The sequence below is a fragment of the Onychomys torridus genome, chromosome 22 (genome assembly GCF_903995425.1).
Source record: "Onychomys torridus chromosome 22, mOncTor1.1, whole genome shotgun sequence".
NCBI classification, from domain to species: domain Eukaryota; kingdom Metazoa; phylum Chordata; class Mammalia; order Rodentia; family Cricetidae; genus Onychomys; species Onychomys torridus.
Window position 1 is genome coordinate 37,908,815 of NC_050464.1, and position 22,304 is coordinate 37,931,118.

Consider the following 22,304-nt stretch of genomic DNA (forward strand, 5'->3'; position numbering starts at 1 on the left):
AATATCTAATAGCTGACAGTGCCTTGCAGTGCATTACTTCATTTCATTTCTGTAACTTTGATTTGGGGGCTGGAGAGATGGCTCGGTGGTTAAGAGTACTGACTACTCTTCCAGGATCTGGGTTTGGTTCCTAGCAGCCACTAAGCAGCTAACAACTGTCCGCAACTACCAACCCCCTCTTCTGATTTCTGTGGCCACCAGCCATGCACATGGCACACAGACATACACTGCAAGCAAACACTTATCCACACAAAATAATCTGGGGGAAGTTGATTTGGCAGGAAATGAAAGACTAACTTAACTGTCTCATGTCTGTCAGTCCTAGAGGAACTGTTACAGTGACTGGTTGCTGGACAAACTGTCACTTCTTGATTCTGATTAGGTTTATAAAACAACAACAAAACACGTAAACCACAAAAACCCTGTACACGACATTTTAAAACTAATTTCTTCTGCCGCAATTGATACCTGTGGTGATTTTCAGTGTATGGTTCCATCCCTCTGTACTCTAGACTTTCATTAGGTCTCATGCAGAGCTAGCTAATCATCTGAAGGAACCGGAAGTCTAGACTGGTGATGCAGTGTCCGGGGACATATCTGCAGCCAGTGTAGCACAAAGACTGCCTCTTCCCTGAGGGCAGGCTTTTGGAAGACGTGCTTTAATCTGAGTTTTCAAGTCCACTTATGAATATAATAACAGTAAGTACACTGGTTATGTCCACACTGCTTCTCTGACTCTGGTGACAGCTGGGTGACTTTACAAGAATCTTTACTCACATCTCTTCCCTGGGGCCATGCTTCTACTCCTCCTGCTGGCACATCCTGACACTCTGGACTGGAAACCTGCCAGCTGGTCTTACCGGAGGCACAGACATTACACGGCCTCTCTGAGAAGATGGAGGGAATGAACATGGGGGCTGAGGTCAGGCTAGGCAGGCTGAGGGGCTATTTAACTCTTTCAGATTATTCTTAGCTGAGAGCTATGAAGAACTCCACCTTCAGACCTCCCTCCTCTCCTCTACAGCCAGCCTCTCTACTGTCATGTCCTGTCTCTGTATTACAGACATGTGTTGGGGGGTATCTGTTTACACTGTGTGAAGATGTAGCTAGGTTTTGCCTTACCTGCCTAAGGCACCTGATTGGTTTAATAAAGAGCTGAATGGCCAATAGCTAGGCAGGAGAGAATAGGTGGGACTTCCAGCCAGAGAGAGGAACTCAGGGTTAGAATCTGGCACAGCAGGAGACACCAGCAAGACACTGAGGAAGTCAGAGGTACAGGAACAGGTAAAAAGCTACATGGCAGAACATAAATGAATATAAACAGGTTAATTTGAGTTATAAGAGCTAGTTTGGAACAAGTCTAAGCTAAAGGCCAAGCTTTCGTAATTAACAAGAAGCCTTTGTGTCATTATTGGGAGCTGCCAATCCAAAGGAAGTGTGGCAAGAAAGTCTAACATACATGTATATAAATCTAGATTACACATATTGGAGAACACATGTGACATCTGTCTTTCCTATTCTAGCTGATTTTGCTGAACATCTGTCTAAAGGCACAGAGAAGGAGTCAACAAGCAGGTAATGGAATATATACCAAGAGGGCAGAAGGGGTCTATTTGTGGGAGAAAGAGGACTGGAGTGGGAGGTCAGTGTAACGGGAATGTACATAGCAAAGGTTACAAACCCACTTATTTGCATGTAATAAAAATTAATAAAAGCAGCAGCAGGAAAAGTAGGGGCTGGAGAGATGGCTCAACCATCAAGAATGTGCACTGCTCTTGTAGAGGACCTGTGTTCACTTCCCAGTACTTCAGCAGCAGCTCATGGCCACCTGCAACTCCAGCTCCAGAGAGCCTACCCTATTCTGTCCTCCTCAAGCATCTGTACTCACAGGCGCTCTCTCTCTCTCTCTCTCTCTCTCTCTCTCTCTCTCTCTCTCTCTCTCTCACACACACACACACACACACACCGGATCTTGCAAAGAAGCAAAGTGCCGTACCACTTACCCTGCCCCCTTAAACTCTCTACCATGAAGATAGGTATGGCAGCACAGCCTTATGATCTCAGTACACGGAGGCTGAGGCAGAAGATTGCTACAAATTAGAGGATAGCCTGGACTACCTAGAGGCCTTATCAAAAACAATAAAAATTAAAAAGCAAAGCACTGGGAGATGACTCAGCAGTTAGAAGTGTGTCCTCTGATCTCGCAGAGGACTTGAGTTTGGTTTCTAGTGTCCGATGAGGGTGGCTAGTAACCATCCGTACCTACAACTGCAAGGGATCAGATACCTTCTTCTGGACTTGGCTGGGTACCTGTATTCACACGCCCTTGCCCACACACATACACATACAGATACATGTACTTTTTAAAGAGTATCTTAAAATAAAACCCAACCTCAAACAAATCAACTGAGCAAACAAATACACCTCTTCCTGTCTTGTTGGCAGATCCTGCTGTAGAGACTAGGCCGAAAGCAGCCCAGGCAGGTGCTATGGAGATGGTCGTTCTCACCAGGTCTTATGTATTTGACTTTGGCCTTCTCATTTGCCTCAACCCTGCTCAAAATCAACCTTTGTCTGATCATTAGGGTCACCACTGTACAACACAGAAATCTAGGGAAGCAAAGTGGAGGGCTGAATACATTTGTTCAAGCTTGGAAGCGTTAGGATCACTGGGCCTGGCTTTGGCAGGCCCCTGTGACTGGGGTCCAGTAACAGCTCAGTATACTTGCACGGCTGACAGCAGATCTCAGCTGTTTAAATACTGCCTGTGCAGAGGACTTCTGCCTTAGAGCTCTGGGGTACTCTGAATTATGGGCTTTTATTCTCACTTACTCAGTAACTTATTAACTCTATAGAGACATCAAAGTGCTTGGCTAGGCCTTCAACCGTCTGTTCTGTCCTCACAGATGATTACCCTCATTCCCTAGCCCTGTCCCCCGACCCAATCTTATTATTGCTATACAACAACACAGTATGATGCCAGCACACCACAATGTTATCACTATACACTCCATTCAAGTTGCACCCTGGCTATTTGCTTCACAAAGAGCACATCTGGGTTACTGAAATCAGTGTTTAAATGATCACCATGGGCCACGAGACAGCTTAGCAGGTCAAGAGCTGGCTATGCAAGCCTGATGGTATGAGCTCGGGCCCCACAAACAGGGAAGGAGAATCAGCTCCAGAGTGGTCCCTCCACACACATGCTGGGGCACACTGCCACAGACACATCACTCACCCACAAACATATAAACAGTAAGAAAGAAAATGACCAACAGAAGGAACTGGACATGATGGCCCATGCCCAAAATCTCAGTAGTTGGGATGCTGAGGCAAGAGGACAGACAGCAAGTTTGGATCAAAAATGTTATATAGTGAGGTCTTGTCTTAAAAAAATACCCAAACCAGTATTTTTATTTCTATTTTATACCAACTATAACTGAATAGGAAGTAGTAGTAGGTCAAATTATAAGAGGCAAATATTCAATTACTGACGTGCACAGTCATCATTCAAGAGGAAGACACGGGAGAATGGCAAGTTTGAGGCCAGTTGGGCTACACAGAAAAGAAATCCTGTCTCTTGACCAAATGGCCCACTATGGATGCATATCAGAGAGGAGCATGGTCATCGTCTTCTTTTTTTAATATATTTATTTTATTTTTATGTGCATTTGTGTTTTGCCACCCGTGTGGGGGTCCCCTGAAACTGAAGTTTCAGACAGGTGTGAGCTGCCATGTGGGTGCTGGGAACTGAACTCAGGTCCTCTAGAAGAAGAGTCAGCGCTCTTAACTCCTGAGCCATCTCTCTAGCCCGAGGATGGTCGTCTGATAAAGTGGCTGGAAATATTCTGAGGGCCCAAATAATGACAGTGGAGAACTGGGGTTTTGGGGGGTGAGCAGGGTGGGGGGACAGTGTGAGACTGGATTGAACTTACTATGTAACCAAACATGTCCTTGACTTAACTGACTCACACTGGTCAGGCACTGTGTAGTATGGTTCTTTCTTCAGTGGTGGGAATGGAACTCAAGGCTTCAGTTCTTGCCCTGCAAAGGCTCCACCACTGAACTGCAACTCTCCAGCCCAAGATTGATCGATCGATCTCTTTCTCACATGCGTTTCTGAGACAGAGTTCCCTGAATAACAACCCTGGCTGTCCTAGAACTCACAGAGATACAGAGATTAGCTTGATTAGGCTTCCCAACAGGATTAAAGGTGTGTGTCACACTGCCCAAGGAAGATTTCTCTTGATTTTCAGAGTAACTCTGTAAGCAGGGGACTACAAAATCCTAGGCAATTAGTCATATTTTCCTATCAAGATTAAAGTACCCCACTTCAAAATCATTCAGAGTGTTGTGGTTTGGACAGTACCTATGTTGGATTGAACTGTACACTCACTGGATTCCTATCTGCAGTTTAACCACAGGACCTGAGCATGTGCCTGACTGTACGCAGGTATGCAGACAGTTTAAAAGAGGTAATAACAGGTAAGACTGTTTCCTTTTTCTACCCCTCTTAGACAGAGCCTCACTGTGCAGCGTTAGGCCCGGACTAGCAAGCTGGTCTTGAACTCACAGAAATTCACTTGCCTCTGCTCTCCAAGTGCTAGGACTGAAGATGTGCACCACCACCCTTGGCTTAGGATGGTATCAAAGGAAATGATGGGCAGATGTGGCCAAAGGAGAGGGAGAAGAGAGGCAGAGGTCCTTCCAGGCATCTGTGCAATCAGGAGAGGAGAACGTGTGAAGGCACCATCTATGTGTAAAGATGGAATCCATGAGGCAAGGAGGTGTGTCAGGATGAAGCCTACCCTGCTTGCATCTTAGAACTTGGACTTCCAGCTTCTAGACCTTCAATAAAGCTCTTTGCTGTCTAACCAGCCAGTCTGAGGCTTTGTTAGGCAGCCCTGGATCTATCTGACATAATCAGCTGGCCTTTCCATTTCCAGCACTGGAGCTACTGAGTTTCCATTTCATGTCCCCTGCCTGACCTTTAGCTACCCCCAAACAAGACTTCTGCCCCCTACACTCCCCCAAATAACTTAAATGATAGTTACAATACAAAACATGCAAAATAACAACAACAACAACATCCTCTAGGAATAAATACATTTAGTATGTATTTACTCTCTCCTTCTCTCCTCTCTCTCCGTGTGTGTGTGTGTGTGTGTGTGGTGTGTGTGTGTGTGTGTGTGTGTGTGTTTTGTATGCAGAGGACAGAGGAAGACTTCTGGCATCCTCCTCCATCACACTCCACCTGTTTTTGAGATGGTCAGTGACTGAACATGGCTGTTTGGGCTAAGCTGTGTCCATCCCCAAAAGCTAGGGTTACAGGCACCCACTGCCACGTGTGCTCGAGATACGAACACAGACTCTTCCGCTTTCTCACACCGAGCCACCTCCCCATTCATTCACTTCCTCCTCTTTAAAGTAGGACTAACACACTTTACAGTCTGCCATGCACTAGGGTGCTAAGGATAGCTCTCCTATCGCCACAGTCCTCGTTAGAAATTAGCTACTGCGGTTTCTCTGACCTCTAGTTTGGATGAGCTGCATATGTCCCGCCTTACTGCAGACAAGTGTCAGGTCAGCAACCTTTGACATGATGCTAAGGCTTAATCCCAAACTGAGTGAAATCCAAAGGCCAGCTAATTAATTAGTGTCAGATATATCTTGGTCATGACAAGAGTTTATCATAACACTAAAACAGGAAGCAGTTTAACACACTGAATGTCTTAGCAAGACTTTATTGAGGTTGAGGTAGAGATCTAGTTACATTTTTTCTTTGTTGAAAGGTAAGAATTTGCCGGGCGTTGGTGGTGCATACCTTTAATCTCAGCACTTGGGAGGCAGAGGCAGAGGCAGAGGGATCTCTGTGAGTTCGAGGCCAGCCTGGGCTACCAAGTGAGTTCCAGGAAAAAGGCTCAAAGCTACACAGGGAAACCCTGTCTTGAAAAAAAAAATTCATTCCTAAGAAAGGATAGAATTTTATTTTAATTAATTAGGGTTGGAAAGACAATCACCTCAGTCAGTAAACCACACAAGCATAAGAACCTGAGTTCAGACCCTAAGGAACTGAGTAGAGGCCAGGTGCAGTAGGGCAACTATAACCCCATTGCTGGGGCTGCAGACAGGTGGATTCCTAGTGCTTACTGCTACTCAGCCTACTTGAATTGATGAGTCCCAGGTTCAGTAAGGATGCGACCTCAAAAAATAAGGTGGAGTGCTGTTGAAGAATCCACTGTAATGCACACCCACACATGCATGCACATAGCCACATAACATGTACAGGCACCACAGACACACACCAAAAATTTCATAATTTGTGCTGCTGCAGCTCAAAACCAGAGTTAACATGGCAGGCAGGTCAATGTTTTACACTGAGCTATACCCTCACTCTATCTACTCTTGGAAATCAACTCATTCTTCAGCCTCTAAGGATTTTCTGAGGCAAGCCTGCTGTGGAAAGCCTACACTATGTGCCTCAGGTCTGATAAGGTGCTGTGAGCAGGTAAGACAATGAAGTTTGTATTCAACTGGCAACAGTACACACCTGGATCCCCAGTGTTTAAGAGCTCAATGGTCAGGGAAAGTTGAGAATCAGCAGCAGATGGTATGACAACTTCAGGCAATCCTCAAGAGTAAACCTGTGCTCTGGACCACAACTCCTACTATTGGCTGTGCACCCTCAATTTTGGCTGAAATATTTCCCAAAATGTTTATATTAAAAAGTATTATGAGCCATTTAACAAATATTTATTTATTTGAACGCCTCCAAGGTAGAGAGCTATGAAATGATGTACTTGGTGTGTACATAAATAAATGTTTAAAAAAAAGAATCTTGGGATTCTTGAGACTCATGTTTAAATCTGTCACTGCAGCTTGATTCTGATATATATTTAACAAATCCTTGAAAATTGGAAAAAAAATTAAAGACTTTGAGTGGGTATACTAACATCAGACTCAGTAAGATATTAATACAAAAACTATTAGGAAGGTAGAGACAGTGTTCTCAACCTTCTTGTGCTGCGACCCTTTAATACAGTTCCTCATGGTGCTGTGACCCCCAACAATACAATTATTTTTGTTGCTACTCCATTATGGTAATTCTGCTATTGTTAGGAGTCATAATGTAAACATTTTTGGATACAGAGGTCTGTCAAAGGAGTCTCGACCCACAAGTTGAGAACCACTGGTATAGAGGGATATTTTACAAAGGTCAGTCCACCAGGAAATACAAAATTACCAATGTATAGAAAGTGAGAAGACAAACCCAGAGACCGGAAGAAAGAGAAAATGCTTTGCAAGCACTCATCTAGTAAAGACATCTTCACGGTACATAAGGAACTCTTCAATCGAACACTAGGAAGAAAAAACCGGGGAGAGGGACTCAGTCAGAGTAAGGATGGCACACTCACGGCCCTGGACTTGACCAGAGCCGGGGGGTAAAACAACACATGAAAAGGCACTGGACACAGTACGTCACTAAGGAAATGCAAACCAAAGCCATAATGAGGTACCACTTTATACCCACAGGGTAGAGAATGAAGATGAGGACGGTGGCCATTCCTGAAGTGATGCCGAGGTTCCATCAACAGACAGACAACACACGTGAGCCGAATGTCGGTGTCGGGACACAGGTGGAAGGGGACACTGTGTACACCCAGGTGGTGGGAGTGTAAATTAGTCCAAATACCATGGAAATCAGGACACAGGGTCTTAAAAATAAACATAACTGCAGTATGATCCTGCTGTTGCATTTCTAGTTACAGACTCAAAGGAATCTAAGTCAGATCACAACAGAGACGCCTGCACACCAATGTGTGGCAACAGGCATTTTCTTAGACGTTCCTTAATGGACCAATGGATGTTTAAAATGTGTATACACGTGTGTATACACACACATACACTTTCTTTAGCCATAAAGGAGATGAAATTATAATGTGCAGGAAAATAGGAAAAAGTAGAATTCATCATATTAAGCATAATTAACCTGACATTTACTTTTACATGCCAAGTGTAGATTGAACAGTAATAACATAAATAAAAACATGGAAGCAGAAAAGGACTATTGGGGAAGAATAATGGAGCCAAAAGGAGGGAATAAGAGAGGAATATCCTTGTATGTGACTAAGGGAAAATATTGATATACAGGTATGGAAATCATAGTGGAAGTCTCTGATATGTAATTAATACATGCTAGTAAAAATAAACATTCAAAAGAGAACAGTTGGTGAGAATGTGAAATTCACACAATGCTGGTGAGAGCATAAAGTGGTACATGCAGATGTCTTGGAAAACAGTAGCAATTCTTAGAATGTCAGATCAAAGAATTAACATAGCATCTAGTATTTCTGCTCCTGCAGAGGAATGAGAACATGCGCTCGCACCAATACTTGTACATGAGCATCCACAGCATCATTGACTCATAACAGCCAGCATAGCAGCAGCCCAGACAGCCAGAGAGGCTGCTCAGAAACACAAAGGAGTGAAACATACAAACAGGGTATGATGTAGATGCCACATCCTAAGATACCATGGCTGGGGTGTCCAGAGCAGGTTAGCATTACTATGGATTGGGAAGTTGGGACTCTGTAAGTTCAAGGGCAGTCTGGTCCATACAGCAAATTCCAAGCCAGTCAGGGCACAGCATAGTGAGATCCTGTCTCACAAAGAAACAAAATGGACTGGAGAGAGATACCTCAGATGTTAAAAAAGCACTTGTTGCTCTTGCACAGAACCCAAGTTCAAGTCTCAGCACCCATGTGGTGGCTCACATCTATCTGTAACTCCACTTCAAGGAGTTCTGATTCCCTCTTATGATCTCCCAGGTACACAAGTAGTGCTCCAGTCTTCTCTCTGTAAACCAGGGGGTTCACCAAAGAGACCCTTGAAACCTATACAATTCTGTTATAATGTCAAGATCTGCCCACTCCTAAACTGGTACAGTTTTCTGGAAATAATACGGCAGCATGTAGTAGGAAGAGACAGTTCATACTCTCTGATTAAGTAATTCAACTTTTAAATATTTATCTTTAAAACAAATTTATTTCAGAGAGAGGGAATATGCAGTCATGATATAGATGTGGGCATGTGTGCTATGGTGCATATGGAGGTCAGAGGTCAACTATGCACAGTTGGTGCTCTCCTTCCTTTTACACGGGGTTCCAGGGACCTGCCTTGGATTTCCAGGGTGGTGTCACAAGTGCTCTAAATGTTCATCTTAATAACAGACTTCAGGGTGTGGGGATTTAGCTCAGTGGTAGAGCGCTTGCCTAGCAAGCCCAAGGCCTGTGGTTCAGTCTTCAGCTCAAAAAAAAAAAAAGACTTCAACCAAAGGAGAAAAAATTTTATAAAAAAAAGTTAACAACTCACATGTCCTACAAAACCAGAGCCCAAGTAGCCCGAAGAAATATTATATTACTAAATACTAATATATAACTACAGAAAACACTTGGGGTGTTGTATAGAAACAATCAGTATATAAAGGACCCTAACTTTCTAAATGTACACAACTGTGTGTGTGTGTGTGTGTGTGTGTGTGTGTGTGTGTGTGTATGTGTGTGGTGATATATTGTGTACCCTAATAAACTTGCCAGATATCAGAAAAGCAGAACAGCCAGCCACTAGTTCTTACCTCTACAAAATCCTCAGTCTAAAGAGAGTGAGTTCCTGTTTCCTCACGCCTTATATTCCTTTCTCTGTCCTGCCGTATTACTTCCTGGGATTAAAGGCGTGTGTGCTTCCCAAGCAAAGGCATGAGATCTCAAGTGTTGGGATTAAAGGTGTGTGCCACCACTGCCTGACCTCTATGTCTACTCTATGGCTGGCTCTGTCCTCTGATCCTCAGGCAAGTTTATTAGGGTACACAATATATCACCACATGTACGAACAAAAAGGTCATTTCTACTAATGAAAGTGATGTGAGCTGTAACTATAAAGATGGCTCTTTTTGTTTTAAATTGTAAAGTCTCGGGATGGAGAGATGGCTCAGAGGTTAAGAGCACTGACTGCTCTTCCAGAGGTCCTGAGTTCAGTTCCCAGCGCCCACATGGTGGCTCGCAACCATCTGTAATGAGATCTGGCGCCCTCTTATGGCCTGTAGTCATACATGCTGTATACGTAATACATACATACATACATACATACATACATACATACATACATAAATAAATCTTTAAGAAATTATAAAGTCTCTTAAAAATGTTGATACATTGTATCAGTGACAAAAAAAGATAAAATATTAGGGGTAGAAATACAATATATTGATAATATTGATCACTTTGGTAAGGTTCTAAATTGCTCTGGCTTCTTAGAAGGGGTTAAAGAATTGTGTCCTAGAGGTTGGAGAGATGGCTCAGAGGTTAAGAGCACTGACTGTTCTTCCAGAGGTCCTGAGTTCAATTCCCAGCAACCACATGGTGGCTCACAGCCATCTGTAATGAGATCTGGTACCCTCTTCTGTGTACATAAGAGAGAAAGAAAGAAAGAAAGAGAGAGAGAGAGAGAGAGAGAGAGAGAGAGAGAGAGAGAGAGAGAGAGAAAGGAAAGGAAGGAAAGAAAGGAAAGAAAGAAAGAAAGAAAGAAAGAAAGAAAGAAAGAAAGAAAGAAAGAAAGAAAAAGAATTGTGTCCTAGCTGGGTGGTGGTGGTGGTGGTGGTGGTGGTGGTGGTGGTGGTGGCGGTGGCGGTGGCGGCACACACCTTTAATCCCAGCACTTAGGGGACAGAAGTAGGTGGATTTCTGGGAGTTCAAGGCCAGCCTGGCTGTAGAGAGAGTTCCAGGACAGCCAGGGCTACACAGAAAAACCCTGTCTCAAAAAAACCAACCAAACAAACAAAAAACTGTGTCCTCAGCTGGGCGTGTTGACACATGTCTTTAATCTCAGGACTCAAGGAGTCCAAGGCAGGTAGAGTTGAGGCCAGCCTGGTCTAGAAAGTTAGTTCCAGGACAGTCAGGGCTATATAGAGAGACTCTGTCTTGAAGTAAACACAATGCAAATAAAAATTGTGTCCTATTTTACTTTGTTGGAAAAACATCACACCCAAAAGTGACTCAGGAAAGGAAAGGGTTTACTTGGCTGACACACCCTGATCACAGTCCATCACTAAGGTTGAATGGGCAGGAACTCTGAGGCAGGAGCTGAAGCAGAACCACAGAGGAACAATGCTCACTGGCTTGCTCTCCATGGCTTTTCCAGCTGTTTTCTGACACAACCCAGGACTGCCCGGACCATCTGTCTGGGGTGACACTGGCCTGGAAGGCTGGACCCTCCCACATTAATCATTAATCAGGAATATGGGTACCCCCACTTGCCTACAGACCAATCTGATAGAGGAGTCTTCTAACAGAGGTTCACTCTTTCCCAGAGGATTCTAGCCTGTGTTGACAAAACCCCACCAACACCAACAACAAACAAAAGAGCCAAGGACCCAGCAAAAGAACCTAGGGCTTTCTGGAGACAACTTTGTGATTAAGACTTTAGTCAGTGTATGTATTAGTAATACATCTTTCTTCTACAATGACTGTAATATAGGACTGCAAGTCTGTGATTTTACAAAGTACTTCTCAGAATCCAGATATGGTAGATAGTTCAAAATCCTTCTGCTGACGTATTTACCGTTCAAGCTGTTTCAAGTTCTTAACTTAAGATTTCCCAAGCAGCCTTTACTTTCACTTTTAGATTTTGTGTGTATGTGTGGGTTGTGTCTTTTGGAGTGTATGCCACACTGTGCTGGTGCCCTCAGAGGCCAGAAGAGGGTGTTGGACCCCCTGTAGCTAGATTAGAAAGCAAAGGATCGTGTGGAGTGTCAAGCAGGGAGCACTCCTGGCTGCTGAGCCCTCTTCCCAGCCCACAGGCTTCACTCTGACTTGTGCAGCCAGCCACACAGCGGTCTGTTACACACCACTCTAGTCCTTCAACTGCAGCTTCTGAGAAGGGGCATCTGTCTGGCTTCTTTAGCTTTTCTTCCTAGTCATACAGCTGTGTGCTAGGATGGGTATGGAGTCCTCAGGGTCCAGTCTCAGCACTCCCATGGCAACAGGGAGAAGATTGGTAATGTTACCACACTCAACTCTGGTAACGGTGAGTTACATGACATGGTTTCTGAGGGTAAAAAAAAGTCTATGATTAGCAATTTGTAGGGATTAACCTATGTCAATGCTTTTGTAGTAAGGAAAAATTAATTTCTGTAAAGATGCTCGTCATGAAACAGTCTTCAGGACAAGGAGAGAGCTTCACTAGCTCCTGAGCACAGCTGTATTTTGGTTTACTTGATCCTTCCCTGTCTATTAAAGGCTTTTGACTACACTCTGATTTGGAGAAAAACCCAAACAGAACAGTTACTAGTTATCATTCGTTTTGTAGCATGTATTTTTTATTTTTGGATTTTGAGTTGTCTGTCTAAATTTTTGATCCCTGTGACACCAGAGTCCCTGTCAGCTCTCCTCAGACTTCCCAACAAGCTCTGCTCTTCAATGAGCCACTATCTGCAGACCTAATTTTAAACAATTAGTTTTTACATATTTGCATTAATATGCTAAAGTCATAAGCAAAAACAAGACATGTTTAACATGTTCAACCTGACTGTTTAACAGCAGTCAACTGAAGAACGGATATTAGAATTACCCACTGAAACTCAAGTCCTCACAAAACCCATTTCTCTCCACAGAGCAATGTTTCCCCTACCTGCAACTAAATATAACCCCATGAGAATGTCTTACCTGAAACTACCATAGACTATAAGAAGAATGGATATCAGAAATGTCGACACTTGACTGGAATCCACCAGGGAATAGGCCCTAGAGAGATAAGAGGAAAAACATTAACTGACATGCAGTAGGTGCTGAGGAGCTCACAGTCCCGGTCTTTAAGTGAGATGTAAGTTAGCATCAGCAAAATAACATCATTAAAACGAGACATGGTTGCTTACCACAGGGGATACACTGACAGTTTCATAATGCTGTTAAGCTAACATTTCTAGGATGTTAAAAGATAATGGTGTAAAAACTTCATCTCCGTATGATTACATATATAATCCATTTGTAACATCCACTACCAACTTAAACTATTCCAATGGAAAAAAATCTCGATGCTTAAAGTTTCATGAGTGTATAGAGAATAACCAATAGCCCTTTATTGGTTTGAATTAATGATGAAGTGGAGAACACATCTCTCCCCGATTCCTTGTCTTGTTTCCTAATGTCTACTGGTTATTGCCATCTGGGTGTGGCATGGAGGGTCTAAAACTAGTTACTATTTTTTACTTTATTCCTGATTGCCTACAGAAACTGACATCTTTCTGACGGCAGCTTCTCTTACAGCCTGGATGTACAAAGGCAGCCCTACAATTCCACATCCTCCACCACCTCCACCAGTCCCACTGCCAGTGCCTTAGCTCCCATGTTCAACTACCCCAAATCTTGTTTTCCAGCATCTCCAGGAACTCACCATTCACACTACCCAGTCCTGAGCAAAACAAGTATCTTTATTATTATTAATTATTATTATTATTATTATTATTTTTAAATTCAGCAAAAAAAAAAAAAAGTCTATGTAGCTCTGACTGTCCTGGAACTCACTCTGTAGACCAGGCTGGCATCAAACTCAGAGATCCTCCTGCCTCAGCCTCCCAAGTGCTGGGACTAAAGATGTGCACCACCAGTTAAAGATTCTGTTGTGTTGGGGACTAAACTCAGTACATTGTGAGCATTTGAAACAAGTACTCTTTCACTCAACAACATCCCCAGCCCACTAATTCTGACAATATTTAATGCTGTTTATGTGCCAGAGTATTCTGAGAATGAGCCACTTGAGGATATGAAAATAAATGGTCCTTTGGACCCTTCCCTTGGCCCTTGCCTCCCTGCCTTTTCTAAAGGAATGAGGACCCCCACCCCTAAGTGAATGTAGCTGTGGGCAGTGCTGCAGAGGAGAAAGAACAGACACTGCATGTGTGGGTAACATGCGGACCACAGGAGGGAGAGTCAGAGTGGAGTTCTAAGCACACTGGCAGCGAGGTGTAAGGTGCAGAGCCCTGTGGCTGCTCTATGCTGGGGGCTTACTGGCTTCCTCCTAAGTGAGATCTCAGGTGTGGGTGAGTGGGAAGAGGCCAGAGATGGTGGTGGCTTGAGAACCCTCCAAATGTGAACATCAGCTAGGAGGCTCCACTGGAAAGAAAATCAAAATGGAGAAAGAAGGAACCGAGGACAGCAGAGGCGTTAATGAAGACTGTGCTGAGCTTTAAACCTCTTTAGATGTCGTCTTTTCCATCTGTGAACTGGGGTAACAGCAGCACTCTGTAGCAGTCACTCAATGCTGTCTGTGTCACAGGGAGTGGCAACCTCAGCAATGAGTGCGCTCACCGCGTGGTGAGCATCAAATAGGACTGGCAAGAAATCCAAGTGAAGTGCCCACAGAGGGCAGAAGAGTTGTCAATTCCCTAAAGCTGGAGTCATATATGGTTGTGTGATACCATGTGAGTGTGGGATTAGAACCTGGGTCCTCTGGAAGACCATTAAATGTTCTTAACCTCTGAGCCATCTCTCTCTCTCTGTGTGTGTGTGTGTGTGCGTGCGTGCGCGCGCAATGAGGATTTACATTCACTGAGTTCCTGATCCAAAAAGGAAACAGAAGAGCATCAATTCCTGAGAGCTGTCCTCTGACCTCTATTGTGCTGTGATGTGTGCCAGTAACTTTAATAAAAACAAAAACAAAAAAAACCCCACACTTTTATAGAGATGGGAGACACTCCGCCCTTTCTGTGTGCTGGCTGTACTTACTAATGAGGAGGGAATGGTTCTGTGTCCTCGGATCTTTAGTAGGGTGAGGTGGTGCACACCCGCAATCCCAGCATTCACTTCAGATTTGGGAGTTTGAGGACCAGGAGTCCAAGACCATCCTTGGCTACAAAGTAAAGTCTGACCTACAGGAGATGCTCACAATGCCATGCCCCCATTTTTTTTTTTTAAAGACATACAATAAAACTTCATGTTAAGACACTGAGGTTCACAGTCAGTCTACCTTTAGAAATTATCATTACATTTATTTATTTACTTTTGTGTGTGAGTGCATACACAGGTATGTGAGACCCTCAGAATTCAATTTTCCCCTCCATTATGTGGGTTCTGGGGATCAACTCTGGTTACTGCTTACAGCGGCCAGTGCCTTTACCTACTGAGCCGTCTGGCCAGCCCTGCAGCCAGTTTCTGAACAGGAGCTATTACAGGTAGTTCAAGTACTTATGGGTTTAAAACAAACAAAATTTAGTTGGAAGTTCACAAAGCTTATATGACTCCAACCTTAAGTAAATCAAAACCTGATAGCACATTACCCAATCAGAAACTGCCAACTAATGTGTAACTGGGAATTTCTACTTTAACCAATCAAAAAACAATTTTTATTGTCTTGCTTTTGGAAACGCCTTATTTAAACCAGATGACTAATGCCTGTGATCCCAGCACTTGGGAAGTAGGCAGGAAGACCAGAAGTTTAAGGTCAAATTTAGTTATCTAGAGAGTTCAATGCCAGCTTGGGTTAGAAAGTTGTCTCAAAGATAGTTTGTTTTTGAGAGAAAGTCTGTATATCCCTGGCTGCCTTGGAACTCCTCATGTAGACCCTCCTGCCTACCTGAACTGTCATCAATGGGGCTCCCAGATTAAATGAGAAGTTAACAGACCTAAGTCTACCCTTTGATAAGTAAAATATCCATTTTTTAAAAAGATTGATTTGTTTATTATGTACACAGAAGAGGGCGCCAGATCTCATTACAGATGGTTGTGAGCCACCATGTGGGTGCTGGGAATTGAACTTAGGACCTCTGGAAGAGCAGTCAGTGCTCTTAACCTCTGAGCCATCTCTCCAGGCCCCAAATATCCATTTTTAAAATATCAAATGCTTCAAGAAAGAAAAAAAGGTAAGATAGACCAGAACCAAAACAATAACAACAACAAACCCAGGGGGAATACTTAAGTTAGAATAACCAGTACAGACTATAGTCTTCTAGTTTTTGCATATGTTTGAAAATTTCAATAATACAATATTTTTTGTTTGCTTTAGAGTCGTGGCTGAGAAGATGATGTGGCAGTAAAGGTGTCTGCAGCCAAGCCTGATGGCATGAGTTCAATCCCTCAGTCCCCCAGGGTGGAAGGAGAGACCCTACTCCTACACATTGTCCTCTGACTACCCGCATCCACAGACTCACAATTTCAAAAAGAAAAAGTCTAATTTTATTACTGCTGGTTCTCTCTCCTTTCTTGTTGGGGATTGAACCCAGGATACTGAACATGCCAGACAAGCACTCTACTAACAGAGCCACACTCCCCTACTCTGGCAAAACCCAAGGCAAAGTCTTTGATTATAATTAAAAGTATGAGGGCTGGCAAGACAGCTCAGCTGGCAAACTGATGGTGGGAATCAAACCCAGGACCCTTGAAAGAACAGTCTGTGCTCTGAAGTGCCAATCCACCTCTCCAATCCTGGTTGTTCTCCAAGCCCCATCCCTTATGGACACAAACTACAACTGTTTCCAATTCTGCTCCAGCTGATGAAGCGATGGCTCAGCACCCTAGAGTATCTGATTTGCTTTCAGAGGAGCTGGGTGGGGTTCCCCGCACCCAAGGGTGGCAGCAGGTCCAGGGAACCCGACATCTTCTGGCCTCTGCAGGCACACATGCTGTGTACATACATACAACTAGACAAAACACTTATACACATAAAAATAAATAAAATTATAAAAATTCTGTTAGAGCTAAACTATTCTGTATTAAAGACTCTTGAGCCAGGCAATGGTGGAGCACGCCTTTAATCCCAGCACTCGGGAGGCAGAGGCAGGCGGATCTCTGTGAGTTCGAGGCCAGTCTGTGAGTTTGAGGCCAGCCTGGTCTCCAAAGTGAGTTCCAGGAAAGGCGCAAAGCTACACAGAGAAACCCTGTCTCGAAAAACCAAAACCAAAAAAAGACTCTTGAAAGTTGTACTCAGGTTGCATTGTGAGACGATGTATATGTGCAAAGTTCCTAAGATTCGAGCAGGGAAATGAAACTGCCTTCGCCATGTGACATACCTTACCAAACTGCCTCTACACACAGTATACCGTTCTGCACTCACACCAAGAATGGATTCAAATTTCTGTTTCCTCCAGCTCTACCAAGGTCACCATGTTTGAAAACCGCTATGCTAGAATGCTTTCCATTTGCACTTTCTGATTCAGTTACAATTTAAAATTCGGTTAAAAATGAGGTTAGGCAGCTGCTTGTATGATTTTTGTAGAAGGTATTTTGAAAAGCAATTTCAAATTGTTCTCTTCGCTGACTAGAGATACAACAAAGAGCTCTCCTCGGGGCTTGCTTTCCGATGGTGGTTTGTGGTGATGACTTAGCTTTTGTATTCTTGCTTTTTTGAGGCATAATGTTATTATTTAAAAGATAATAATGACTCAAGCAGGCAGAAAGAAGGGGGGGAAGGTAGGTAGCTCTGTCAAGAAAATGGGTGTGTGTTTGGGGAATTCTAGGCAATTCTGCCCAGCAACCTTACTCTACAGCCTCTTCCTGCCCTCCATCTCAAGCTCTGTCAGAGCATTCCTGGAAATGTGTTCAACCTTGGGCCCTTTAGTGTGTCTGTTCCCAAAGACGTTGAATGCACATTAAAGACAGAACTATGCTGTTTTCTGAAATAAACAAATTCTTATGAAATACAACAAGAAACTAAATACATACATTTGAAACATGCCTAAATCAGGTCAGCCTACTGTACTTTACACAGATGGGAAAACTTGGCCAGTGATTTCTTGATGCACATCGGGTGCTGAGCTGAAACATTTGCATGTCAGTATGAAAAGCATGGATTCTCTAACCATATCCCACCAGGCCTTTACTTTAATAGACAAAGCCAAGAAGTCCTCTAATATCCAAGATGTTGCTGTGTGTCCTAAGAACATCAGAATCATGCTGGCTGTAGGAACTCGGGCGGGTAGAATCTATTCCGAGCTGCTCTACCAGCGCGTGTCCCTAACACTACAAGCCCTGTCAAAAGACACAGAGAGCACTATTGAATAACGTGTCCCACGCATCAGTCCTGCAGCAGTACAATGAACGCATTCTCGTCCATCAACAAAGCTAGTCACCCCATCCCAACTCTGAAGACACGCTGCCTCAGACCAGCAAGCTCAACACTTTGGCTGTGTGACCGTTTACACTCCTAAACCCGGGACTCCTGAGTTAAGCTTTTATTTGGGCAAGTTGTAGTTTATGGTATTTACTATATTAGAAATTGAGTAACCTGATTATATAAACTGGTAATTAGAGCACTTGAGAGGTGGAGGCAGAAGTTCAGGACCAACCTAGACTACCTGATACCATCTCAAAACAAAACAACAACAACAACAACAAATAAATTGAGAAGTTTAAAATACTCATTAATTTACTTAAAATGAAATTACTGTCTGTGAAAATAAATAACACCTTAAAGGGAAAAATAATGAACACCACAAAACTGAAAAGGACCTTCTTTTACATGTAAGACACAGCTTGACTCTGTGTGCTTCTTCTACACATCACCTACTGCCACACGTTGCCAGGCTTGAACTCTATGGGGAAACCCCGCCCAAACTCTTCATGCAGCTGCAGAAGACGACGTTTAAACAGCCTTTTCAAATAAGGGGGGGGGGGGTTCCTCTGATGTTCATGGAGTAATTTGTTGTTTTACATTTTTTTTTTTTTTAAAGACAGGGTCTCACTATCCACTTTAGGATAGCCTTGAAATCACAATCCTCCTGCCTCAGCCTCTGGGATTGCAGGTATGAGTCACCACACTTAACTAGAGTAATTTTCTTAAAGGTGAGATTTGAAACCCCGTCTACAGAGTAACCACAATGACAAGAATACATTACATCTAAACTGGATGGCCTATTTTGTACTCTGGGTGATCTTTTTATTCATGGAAGGTTTTGTAACATGATGTAAGCAATATGTAACCTGCTGGTACACTAATTCATACAGCTCTTCTCAAAGTTTTCCTTACACAATATTTGAACATTCCCATGTTAATGCCATTCCTCAAGTTTGTGCCAGTAGATAAAAATCCCCCAAATTTCGAATTTCTATTTGAAAGCTCAAAGCTCAAGGCTTATTTTGCTTTGAAGAACTAACAACATGTAAGCCTGACAAAGTCTAATCTGTCCACCATATTCTTACAAGTAAAAATGGCATCCTCCCCAAAAGAACAGATGATGTCTCCCCCAGCTAGCATTGTCATACAACTGCACAGGTACTTTGCTAAAGATGAGCAATGACACACTGTCTTGTGCACAGATGCTTGTGGGAACTTCCCACTTTCTTGTTAAAATGTGTGTGCAAGGATTGAGACTTAATTAAGGCATCTTTACTGCTTCATCAAGAACATTCATTCTAGGGTGCAATTGGCCTTAAAAACAAAGTTGCATGCCCGCTGAATAACACTATGATTACTAGTACTGTGAGGTGCTTGCTACTGGGTTCACATGACCACAGTGAGTTTTTTAGGGTCTGCAGTGGGGCTTTTCTGGTGGTTAAGTTACTCCAAACAATACAGGCATTGACACAACATTTTTTAGTAGATTTATTCATTTTGTGTGTATGTATGTGTATATATGTGTGGGAGTGCATGCGCCACAGTCTGGCATGAAGGTCAGAGGACAACATGCAGGAGTTGGTTTTTCTCCTTGTACTATGTATGTCCCGGAGACAGAATTTACCAGAGGCCCCAAGTCTGATTCCCAGATACCCACATAGCAGCATCTGTAATTCTAGTTCCAGGGGACCCAGCATCTTCTGCCCTCCAAAGGCACAAAGCACACTCACAAAGCACAGACATACAAGTGAGGAAAACACTCAAGACACATCAAGTCTAAACATAAATTTTAATGACTAAACAAAAGGCTGGGCATGACAGGAAGCACCTTACCTGGTGAGCCACCTCTTAGATAAACATTTTCCTGTGGTGTTGTGTTTGTAATCTAGGAGATAAAGCTTGCCTGAAGATCAGAGGACAGAGCCAGCCACAGAGTTAGTCACAGAGGTCAGGCCGTGGTGTCTCACACCTTCAATTCTAGCACTTGGGAATCACACACTTTTTCTTTTTCTTTCTTTCTTTCTTTTTTTTTTTTTTTTTTTTGATCATACACCTTTAATCCCAGCACTAGGAAGGTTGAGACAAATCCATCATTTATGTGCAAAGTACAAAAAGTGAGTAAGAGCACTTAGGAGGGCTGCAGTCTTGTGAGGACACAGGACACAAAGCAGCAGAATGGAGTTTAGGGGGAATAAAGAGCTATGGGATGGGTCACCGCGGTTCAGGAACTCAGCAGACCACAGGTAATTGTTGCATTCCAACAGACAAGACAGGCTCAGTCCTTTATGTGCTGTCCAGACTGCCACTTCAGCACTGCAACCACTGAGTATTTGTGACAGACACCATACAGCTCACAAAGCTCCAAATATTTACTATTTGAACATTTACAGAAAAAGTCTGCCGTCACTGCTATGTCCTCTTGTTTTCTCAACAAGGACACCTGGCTAAGACAGACGGTAAGGACAACCTACCCCCTCCCCGCCATGGATTCATTTTTACAGTGAGTTCAATTTGTTAAGCAGAATCATGTTCTAGTGAATGGTGCACTCAACTGAAGAGATGGGTGGATTTTCTTTCCACAAAGGTAGTGTGTGTGTGTGTGTGTGTGTGTGTGTGTGCGCGCGTGCGCGCGCACAAACTAGCAGCAGTCCTCAGCAGTCCTAGTCAGACCATGGTAAGAGGGTATCAAAATATCATCCCTTCATAAGGATCAAGCAATTTATTATTTTTACTATTGTTCTTTATATTTTATATAATTTTACTATTACCAAGCAGGACTATCAAATATTTAATGGAAAGAACATACACAAAGTGCACTAACTGTATGTTAAGAGCTGCATTTACCAAGACTAACATGGCAAAAAAAAAAAAAGATTACTTCCATCAATCATACCAATTACTGAGCAAATTCAGGTGAAAAAACCAAAAACGTAGTCTCCAAGACAAGAGAGCTGAGCTAGAGCTGGTTTACACAAGTACTTCCTTGGTAGCCCGAGGCCGGTAGGAAGGACACAGAGCACAAGACTGCACCTGGAAGTCCTTGTTACAACTTTGACTCTTTCCTACCAAGACTCCGCTTCCTCAGGTCACAGCTGAAAAGCGTGTGCCCTGAGACTGTGATTGGAGAATACTGAAGACTGTCCTACACTGACCACAGTAGACGTGCCCAGGAAAGGTCTCCACAGACCAGTAAACACAAGCTCCTTCATGCCCTGGAGGAACGCTCTCAGAGAAAGGCAGGGTGGGGAACTGGGCCAGCTCAGAAGGGGCATGCAGGGCATGCGGCATGCTAAGCCCACCCCGTGCGCTGCCACTCTTCCTTTCCATGTTCTCCCCGTGTTACAAATTCCCACTTGACACATGTGCACATTTCACACGGCTGTATAAAATCCATGAACTACAGATGAGGAGAAAACATCAGTTTTTTTTCTTTCTAGGCTGGCTAATTTGCTTAATATGATGCCTCCAGCTGTACCAATTGTCATGTACATGACATAACTTGAAAATGCACACACCATAAAAATGCACATACCTACATACATGAGTTCTAAAAGCTTAAAACATTAATTTTAAATTATGTGTATGTATGTGTTTGTGTATGAGTACATGATTTGTGCTGGTGTCCTTGAAAGCCAGAGGTATTCATTCATTCCTTCTGGATCTGAAGTCATAGGCAATGGTGAGCTGTATGATGTGGGTGCTGGGAAACAACCTAGGTTTTCTGCAACAGCAGTACAGGTTATTAACTGCCCCAAGCTCTAGTTTGCCTGTTTGGTTCGTTGGTTGGTTTTTGGAGACAATGTTTCTCTGTGTAACAGCTATAGGTGTCTTGGAACTCACTCTGTAGACCAGGCTGGCCTTGAGCCCACAAAGACCCTCCTGCTCTGCCTCCTGAGTGCTGGGATTAAAGGTGTGTGCCACCACTGCTCAGCCATCAAGTTTTAATTTATGATTTTTGTTTTCCTTCTTTGAGACAAGCTGGCTTCCAATTTCTTATGCAGCTGAGGATGACGAACTCTCAATTCTCCTGTCTCTGGAGTGCTAGGATTGCAGGTGTACAGTACCTCCCAAGTTTCTATGGCCTTTTATTATAGACTCATTTAGATAAATCCAAGGCCAGGAATGTTGAGGGCTGACTCGAGACTAACGAGGTTCTAACTCGATGTTAAATGTAGCTAACAACAATCAAGCCCACGCTCATTAAC

General features: G+C 43.3%; 1 protein-coding gene across 1 annotated transcript in view; it reads right to left on the bottom strand.

The window, feature by feature from the left end:
* The window catches only part of Sppl3 (signal peptide peptidase like 3), a 100,434-nt gene that overhangs the window by 29,653 nt on the left and 48,477 nt on the right, over nt 1-22,304 (bottom strand). Inside the window, exon 2 of the mRNA XM_036172053.1 lies at nt 12,720-12,797. Within this exon, the coding sequence (XP_036027946.1) occupies nt 12,720-12,797 (78 nt within the window). The remainder of the gene's footprint in view (nt 1-12,719; nt 12,798-22,304) is intronic.